Below are 9,340 nucleotides of genomic sequence, written 5' to 3'. Positions count from 1 at the left end.
TCAGAGCAATCAGATACAGGGTGGAAGAGACATCAGGAGAGTTGTGCCGAACAGCTAATCAAACATTGTTCTCGCATACAATCTTCTTGCAAAATGAGTGAAAAGGTTACCGGGTCTTTCTGTGCTCTAGTTTGAGAATAGATGTACGCAAACCTAAATCTGAAGTGATGAAAGTCGATCTAATCAAATGATGTTTTTGATACATTTCACCATTAAGGGCATTTTTTCCAGACACAAAAGTCAATAATAATTTGTGTCCACATTTCTTACCTGTACCTGTGAACTCAGGTTGAGATTTAAACTGCAAATCCACACTCTTCCTTCCTCAAATATGATTTTTTTGAAGTGTTTTCTTTCTCCTGGCCAGTTGACATTTCCGTCGTCACTTCATGAATCCTTGTGTTGCAGATTTTTATGCTTAGATGCAGGCTTGATTGCTGTCTCTAGCTCTCTCTGATATTGCTAACATTCATTCCTAATCAAGCACACCAAAGCTGTCCCATTTCCTATATTATGGTCATATTAAGCAGCGATGTCCGCTTATGCATTGAAAAGAGCAAAAAACAAATCCAGCCAACGGTGTCTCAGATATTATGTGTGAAGTTTCTTTCACTGGCTGACTCTGCGCCGATTTTAATTCAAGTGCTCCGGTCAAAAGCCAAACAAGTTAGGCGTTACTAAACTGCCCCATCAGTGTTATATATATTCATGTGTCAGTCCTATTGTAGGAGCCAAATAGAGGTTTCTGGCCTACATCCAGGGTGCAAGGAGGACAGAATAAAGTCTGAAGGAGCAACTGAAGCACTAACAAAGAACTATTTTACTGCCTGACCTGCGCATTTCGACATCACGCCTTCATCACAGGTCATCATAAAAATCGATTTCTCAGGACATTTTTAATAGGCCAAGCGCAGAGTGGAAACATGACGACAGCCTATGTGAACTTACAATAATTTGCTGGTCCTTTGGATCATAAAGGGGAGTGTCTAATACATAACATGTAGTGGCACATTTAGTCGATGAGCTGGAGGTGCAATTATGATGTGGCGGTAAGATAATAATGTGCTTGATAACAAGTGCAGTTTGCACCTGAAACACCTTAATTATTATATATTAATTAAGTTATGTTATGTTTAATTAGTGGATATATCCAAACTGCTTCTCTTTTCCCGGGAGAAGTGACATCATCACCTGTCAAGCATAGACATATTCAAACGTCAGTAAATTTAGTTAATAATTCTCAGTTATAGTTATTAAATCTTGCAGTCATCGGATTCTTTGATGTCTGAGTATTTAAAAATAAGGATCAAGTCTTTTTCAAACATTTGGTGACCATCTTTTATTCCCTTGTCTTCAAATTGATACAGTTCCACACGGCTGGTTTCTGCCACCTGCTGGTATGGATATGCTTCTGCAATGCATTCGGCATCCATCCATCCATCCAGCCATCCATCCATACACCTCTACTGAGCAGTTAAATGAACTAATCCTCCAATAACTCAACAATAATCTAATGGCAAAGCTTACTTAAATATGTATTCACATGTCAAAATATGTTACATTTTATCCCCACCATGACAAAAGTGCACTGATGAAAGAGACATGATGCTTCTGATGCTGACACAGTATTTAAATAACTTTTCCTTTATTAGACAAAATAAAATATTTTTGCCTGACTTGTTTAGGCAATTGTTTATATCTGATTAATGTCTTTCTCTGGCTTCATCTTTTTCTTGCAGCGTACAAAAACCAGCCTGCACAAGGCATAGACAGGCACCACCAGACTGGGAATTCCTGCCAAAACAAAGATGACCACATTGATCCATGAAGGGTAAGGTACTGATGCCAGAGTTGGAAATTCATCCTGCAAACCATAAAACAGCACAATGAGCAAACAAGCCTGTTTTCATTACTGTTTAAACTTCACACAAGCAACTATTGCAAATATATATAAAAATTAAATGAGGGGCCCCTCCCCCACCTGAATCCCTCAGAATCAGCTACAATAAAAAACACATTTAAAAAAGCCATGTGCCACCTTGATTGTCATGATATCAATAGGGGGCTTCCAACTGGTCATCATGAGCTTGTGAACCTCAGTTGGTGCCATAAAGTTTGGCTGGATGGAAATATAATTTGTTTGACTCAACCCTCCAACCCGACACGCCAATTAAACAGCTTGCAGCTCCGTTGATGAAACCAACAGGGCGAGGCTTCCTGAACTTTTTGAACCCAACAGGAGAGTTGAAGGAGTTATTGCAGCTTTGCAATAGCTGTCAACTCCCCGCTTCAATCCATGAAAACAACCTGTAAACCTGTCCTGTTGTCTGACAATGAAAATCTGGAGGTTTTTTTTATATTAAGCAGGTAAAAATGAAATTTCTTCATTAAATGTGGTAAAATAACATAAAAGAAAAACAGCTGATTCTGAGAGATAATGTTGATTGTTTTCTTTTTCCTTTTTTTTTTCAGATTTCACAGATTTTTATAAGAAGTGGTCTTTGTGAACTCACGTAGTCGGGGTCCCAGACTAAATAGGTGAGTTCTTGTTGGGCTTGAGTCACCAGGTAGAAAACTAAAATGACCAGGAGGATGAGAGGGCTGGTGAATCTCAGGGAAATCTGCCAGAAGATGCAAGGCTTCTTTCCAATCATGAACTTGATGTCTTCATTGAACCTGTCACACAAGAGGGTTTTCATGAAATTAAACTTGATTTAATTCATGGAATTATAACTTTATTTAAATAAAACAAAAACAAAAATGAAAGAACAAAAAGTAAATAGACTCATATTAAAGTAGAACCAATACAAAGATCAGTAAACAGTAAAGTTAGAACCTGTAGAAGCAATGTGCAAGGTGATTGCTTTAAGGGACAGTCTGCAGTGGTGGATGGACAAAGTTTCAAATGATGAGGTCAGCATGTGTACAAATGATCCCTACTTCTGCTTTTATGAAAAGTTGAGCGAGAAAGGATAACTATCATCTCAGACACACGGCTCTGGCTGTGAGCAAAGAAACTCTGCACGCATGTTGTTCAAATGTTATGTTTAGGAGGGGCAGTCAGTCAGAAGGAAGTTGTTTTAAAGGGCATAAAAAGAGGGTGGGGCTGCACCAAAGACAAATATTGGCTGAATGAGAAATGCTTTTAAACAGTGGATTGTGCAAAGCTACAAATAATAAAAGTTGGAGCTGGAAATGAGCATAACATAGGCTCTTAAATATTTAATTGTTGTCCAACTGTGCTAAATGCACCAAATAAAGATTGATGACAGCCTGATTGTACAAGGTTACAGGACATCATGTTCCTGATTTTACAGATGTGTGGCTGCTTTATATAATACAATATTATCTAAAAGTACATAAACTTTGTGCACTAACCTGTCAATGCCATAGATGTAAACAACAGCTATCATCTCAGTCAGGCCAATGGTCAGCAGTGGGATTGATCCAGCAAAGTTATCGAAGAGAGTTACCCAATAAAGGCCTGACTGCTGTGCAAACAGCAGACAGATGATGAAGGATACAAGACACGTTACTCCTGAAAGACATGAAAACAAGGGAGCTTGTGTTAACATTGGGGTTGCAGGCCGACGTGTTGATTGTTTAGTCTTTGAAACAGAATACCTGTCAGTGCCTCTTGGGGCCATTTTTTAGGAAATAAATTCAAGTCTTTCAAAGGGACTACGACTCCTTCGATGTTGCCAAAAAGTGTTGAGAGTCCGAGGCAGAGAAGCATGATAAAAAACAGGACAGACCAGGCTGGGGAACCCGGCATTTTGGTAATGGCCTCTGTGAAGACAATAAAGGCCAGACCTGTTCCCTCCACTCCCTGAACAAACACAATGCAGATTAGAATAAAAATGGGAAATGGGAGTTTGATAGATTTTCATTAAAATAGGCACCTCACTGAGGAGTTTCTGCATGTCACAGGTTTTAATGTCCAGTCCAAAAACAGTATCTGGATTGGAGCTGTTCAGATGATGAAGGGCTGCATTGTAGTTGCTGGCAGTGATGCTGTCTTCAGGGAGTTCAAATCCATTTAGTAACATCCTGATGTTTCTAAGAAGACATTACAGTTGAGAATAGTAATTACAGGAGTATACATTAGTTATGCAAATAACCTTTTTTAGATTTTTAATTAAAGATGAAAAAGAAAAACACAAGAAAGTTAATTTAGGAATCTTAAATATTACAAACACTGACAAATCTAGGTTAGAAAAATTAAGCAAATATGGAAGAGCCTTAAAGCTGCATTCTATAAAAAAAGCCACCAGATGGCGATAGCTGTGGCACTTTTTTAAATCTTTTTTTTCCAATCAAGATGTCAATGATGAAAATGCTCAACTCTTCATAAACAAGCTGTCCATTTTTCATACATATACATATATACCAGTTAATAATTTTTGTTGTGCTAAAGCTCAAATGATTGTTTTTTGCAAGAAAAATGAGAATAATTTTTCAAAAGTTCCAAATTTTTCAAAAGGTTTTTAAAGTCCTAGTCAGCAAGTTTAGTGACATTTACTAAAATGATGTAGCAAACTTTCTCAAAGCCTTAAAATAAGCTTTACTCACTCACTGATACAGGTGTCATATTTGTCAGTGGCCCTGAAGCCAATGACGGTGTAGGTGACTGTGGCAGCATAGATTGAGGTGAGGCCAGTTATAATAGTCAGGATCACCGCATCTTGCATGCAGTTGTTGCTTGGCGAAAGAAAGTAAAAATAGAAGTGAGTCGAATCTTACTGTAACAGTCATGTAGTGATACATTCAGTAAAAGGACAAGATGTTGCAGTCCCTGATAATGCATTGCTTTAAATGGTGAGAGTCTTGAGGGGTGGCTGTTCTGAGGAAAGGCAGCCCAGAAACTGGGGATTAGAGATCTGATCTAGATTATCAGAAAATATAAGCCTTTCTTTATAAGTCTTACTGGACAGGGTTGTAGCTTGAGAAGGAGATCAGGCCTCCCCATGCTAAACTAAAGGCATAAAAGACCTGGGCACCTGCATCCAACCAGGTTGTTGGGTTCATCAGCTCATCCACCTGCAAGGGTGAGATACACAGTGTAATGTGGCTTTGTATTAAGATATTTACACAATGTTACATGATGTATATTTATGATAGAACTTTGAAATACACACATCTGGTGTGAACAGGTACTTCACTCCGTTCATGGCTCCTTTAAGAGTCAGTCCTCTGATCAGGAAGATGGCCAACACTACATAAGGCAGGAGGGCTGTAACGTACACTGCCTGAGGTCATGAAAAGATGTGAAAAATTGTCAAATAACAGCAATAAGACTGATTAAGCAATGCTTGTTTTTGAAAAAAAGTTCAGTAAACCTTTCCTGAAGTACTGATCCCCCGTATGTAGCAGATACAGATGACTGTCCAGGCAGCTAACAGACAGATCACTATGGGCCACTGGAGTCCTCCAGAGTCTGTTATTGAGGCAGAGGCATTCAGAGTGACTCTGTAAAAGTAGTAATCCACTGTGGAGCTCTGCTGACACTCGGATATAAAGCCTGAAAACGCATAAAAGTCCACACTTGTGATTAGATATTGGAGACTAACAGATTCTAAGTATGTGCTTGTGTCTTTTCAGCTACCTGTTCGGTTGTCATTGAGAGGACACTGGGTCCAAGGCAGTGGGCCTTGAAAGGAATTAAAGAGATACCACATGATCCAGGCTATTAAGGTGTTGTAGTACAGGCCAATCAATAAAGAGACCAGCATGGAAGCAATACCTGTAGGAAAGGATCATTAACAAACATCACATTTACACAGGACCAAGCTTTCATTAACAACTTTGTGTTCCTGTAGTACCGATAATTCTCCCATTTGTTGCTTGGGTATGTGGTTGTAGAGGCCGTTACTTACCAACACCAGTCAGATAGGGGTTGATGGCCCTCCACACGCCCACACTGCCTTTCCTGAGTCGCTGGCCAATGCCAAACTCCAACAGCAGAAGGGGCAATCCTTCTAGCACCAGCAGGATGATGTAAGGAATCAAAAAGGCACCTGGAACATGTTGATCAGCAGCACAATTAGACAGTCAGAGGTGTTTGCAATACCTCACATACTTAGATACTTAGTAGTGGAATAAGGTTTGGAAATCAGATGCTATTAAATCTGAGCTGAGCTGGTTTATGCAGGCGATCGTGGCTCAAGAGTTGCAGTTCGTCTTGTAATCGGAAGGTTGCCGGTTCGAGCCCCGGCCCTGACAGTCTTGGTCGTTGTGTCCTTGGGCAAGACACTTCACCCGTTGCCTACTGGTGGTGGTCAGAGGGCCCGGTGGCATCAGTGTCCGGCAGCCTCGCCTCTGTCAGTGCGCCCCAGGGTGGCTGTGGCTACAATGTAGCTTGCCATCACCTGTGTGTGAATGGGTGGATGACTGAATGTACTGTAAAGTGCTTTGGGGTCCTTAGGGACTAGTAAAGCGCTATACAAATACAGGCCATTTACCATTTATCAGCTGTTCCATGTGTGAACATTGATATGTTATACATGTGATATACATGTAACGGCTCTAAACGCCCATTCAGAAAATTCCAGATAATTATGAGATCCCATAGTCACCTATGAAAAATATATACACAAAGATAGAGATCTCAAAGAGAGTGGGAGCACGGTTCATATTCTCAGCAGTGGTGTAGATTGGTGAGCTGCAACCAGCAGTTTAACAAAAACTGTCAGGGGCTTGCTGGGAGATCAGTGACATTAATACTTGAATTTTTAAAAATGGCTTTTTAAAAATGCCCCCCCCCCCCCCCCCCCCCCCCAGTGAATGTGTTTCTTCGTTACTGAACAATGCTAGAGTGTGCATGAATTAGACAGCCACCGACACACATGACTTTTGTACATGTGCAGAAGGGCAATTGTTGTTTAAGCAACAACACTGTTATCATAGATTAAACTCTTGATTTCTGAGATGGCATTGCCATAGCAAGTACATGACACTGACAGCTTTTGTGGGCTATCAAGCTAAGACTGGTGGAGATCAGTGGTGGAGTCAAAGCTAATATTTTTTTCTGTTTTCCATGAATTTAAATTTTTTTTATTATTATTGTTTATTTGAAGGAAAAGGTCACAGCTTAAAATAAAGCTCTAATAAAAAATCTTTAATACACTGTATAATTTCTGCTTCAATTAAAACGTAGCTTTAATTTATCAAACATTATGTTTGCTGCCCAATAATGATCCTTGAGAGAAGTAAGGGCCCACCCCCCTTTTCCTTTAGCCAATTGTATGGTTTTAAATCTAATTCAGGGCCTTTTACCTTCCCAAATTTATCTTGACAACAATTTGTCCCATTCATTAAATTGTTTGTGGCTTATTTCTATTGGCAATGTTTAAAATAAATATCATAATGTAGCTTTGTTGGGATTCAGACACTTACAAATGTCAAGTATTAATTTCCAAAGCTTCCACTAAGTTTCCTTGACACACAGATTTTGTAACTTTTAAAACTATTTTCTAATTCTTTCTAATTCAGGAAAATGTTTAAAAGACAAAAACAGCAACATACCCACAAACCTCTATAACACTGCAATAAAAAATGACAATACTGTAATTGGAGACAGAAATAATGCGATGCTTTACTGTTTTCTTCTGGCCTTACCTCCTCCGTGGGTTTGACACAAGTAAGGGAATCTCCACACATTCCCAATCCCTACACAGAAGCCCACACATGTTAAAATGTACTGAGCTTTGTTATCCCATTTGGGTCTGTCACCATCTTCCTTTTCCATCTTTTCCAGGTCCTCATAGTTTGGGATCCTGAGATCCAGTCCTGGGTTGGGAAGAACCAGTCTCATGGTTGCCCAATAAAACAGAGATGTTACTCGATGGTTCTGGAAAGTCAAAGTGAGGGCTTATTATAAGCATAAGACTGGGTTGAAACAAGTTTATGATCTTTTGCTTTATCTGGTAAGTGCACAGAGTGCACATTTGCACTGATAAGCAAATGTGCACTCTGTGTCGGTACTGTATAAGTCACAAATTTTAATCAAACATTAATCATAAACAATGGCATGGTAGCTCTCAATAATCCTCACAGTGCTTGAATCTACTGATCACCTGTAATCCCATTTTGCAACTCAGTCACCCAGGAGAAGTCATATTGTTTCCAGGAGCTGATAAGGGAGTACATGAACTTTGCAGGGAACTTTGATGCAGCCTATTATGCGACGATGATAACTGAGTGCTCACAGTTAATGGTGGAAGAATTCAAAGGGAGTCATGTGTGGTAGGAACAGGCTCTAAACCCAAGCCAGCTATTCAATGAGTTAAAATTAGAGTGGAAACTGAGATGAAAACTCCTAGAACCCACCTGCTTAGAATCATGCCACCAGGTTCAAACACATTAAAAGTAAAAAAACAACAACAAACAAACAAAAAGTAAAAAGTGCATCATCTTTGGATATTCCATGGCCATCTCCAAGGCAATCATAAAAATCACCATTAAATGCAGAAGATAACAAGGTGATGCAGTGTCCCCATTGCTGTTTTGCATAGGCCTAAACCCCCTAAGCCAGCCTGCCACTAAGAGTGTATACTGATTCAGGAGTGGAGCAACCATCAGCCGCCTCCTGTACAATGCTGACGTTAAGATGTATGCCAGGAACAAGCAAGACATCGATTTACTGCTCCAACGCAAAAGGCTCTAGAGCGAGGACATATGGATGCCATTTGGGCTGGATAATGTGGCTGAATGTTTTCAAAAACAGGAGATAGTGGACATAAGGAACAGCTACAAGTACCTGCGTATCCCTCCGGCTGATGTGAGCCAAGATAAAGACCCATGAAGGTCAGCCACAGCCAAACAGCTGTAGAAGGTAATGTGCTGAGAAGCCAGCTCAATGATAGGAAGAGTGTGGGTGAGGATTAGTGAGGGTTAGAGACACAATCCAGAATGAAACACAGAGCATCTGCAAATACATCGGGAAGATGACCCCAGAAATCAACTGAAGACAGATGGTGATGAGGAAGTATCATGGAAGACCAAGTCCTTCCTTGAGACATACCATCAACAGATAGAGGAAGTAGCAGATATCTCGAAACCAAAGAGCAGCCAGCAGGACCCAAGCTGCAGGCTGTGCAAAGGTGTCCCTGAGATAGTCCAACATATAGCGGCAGGATGTAAGAGAAAGTTCGACTGAGTACATGAGAAGCACAACCAAGTGGCTAGGATAGTGTACATGAATGTCTGTGCTGCATGTGGACAAGAAAGTCCCCAGTCCTGATAGGAGAATCAATGAGAAGTATTTCAAAGCAACAGGAACTTAGTGTTTTAGCCAGAGAAGCAGCTGCTGGCTGACCAACCACACATAGTAGTGCCTGAC

General features: G+C 40.2%; 1 protein-coding gene across 1 annotated transcript; it reads right to left on the bottom strand.

Annotated features, from left to right (window-relative positions):
* Positions 1-1,693: 1,693 nt before the first annotated feature.
* Positions 1,694-7,819, bottom strand: LOC113014577 (sodium-dependent neutral amino acid transporter B(0)AT1-like). The gene is made up of 12 exons (XM_026156207.1): positions 7,618-7,819; positions 5,877-6,017; positions 5,606-5,743; positions 5,340-5,521; positions 5,139-5,249; positions 4,928-5,040; positions 4,573-4,701; positions 3,903-4,059; positions 3,625-3,829; positions 3,379-3,538; positions 2,514-2,676; positions 1,694-1,864 (listed from the first exon to the last, which is right to left on the bottom strand). The coding sequence occupies exons 1-12, from the start codon at positions 7,811-7,813 to the stop codon at positions 1,694-1,696; spliced, it is 1,866 nt and encodes a 621-aa protein (XP_026011992.1). The 5' UTR covers positions 7,814-7,819.
* Between the last annotated feature and the right edge of the window lie 1,521 nt (positions 7,820-9,340).

This window comes from Astatotilapia calliptera, chromosome 22, assembly GCF_900246225.1.
Source record: "Astatotilapia calliptera chromosome 22, fAstCal1.2, whole genome shotgun sequence".
Taxonomy (NCBI): Eukaryota; Metazoa; Chordata; class Actinopteri; order Cichliformes; family Cichlidae; genus Astatotilapia; species Astatotilapia calliptera.
Note: the sequence above shows the minus strand (reverse complement) of the source record. Positions and strands in the feature narration are given on the sequence as shown.

What these genes read in the sequence shown, in the direction of transcription:
- LOC113014577 (XM_026156207.1), bottom strand. Translation starts at nt 7,813, where the DNA reads ATGAGACTGGTTCTTCCCAACCCAGGACTGGATCTCAGGATCCCAAAC. An exon ending in GTGTCAAACCCACGGAGGAG is followed by an intron (nt 6,018 to 7,617) that starts GTAAGGCCAGAA and finishes AACATGTTCCAG; the next exon opens with GTGCCTTTTTGATTCCTTAC. An exon ending in TCTCAATGACAACCGAACAG is followed by an intron (nt 5,522 to 5,605) that starts GTAGCTGAAAAG and finishes ATGCGTTTTCAG; the next exon opens with GCTTTATATCCGAGTGTCAG.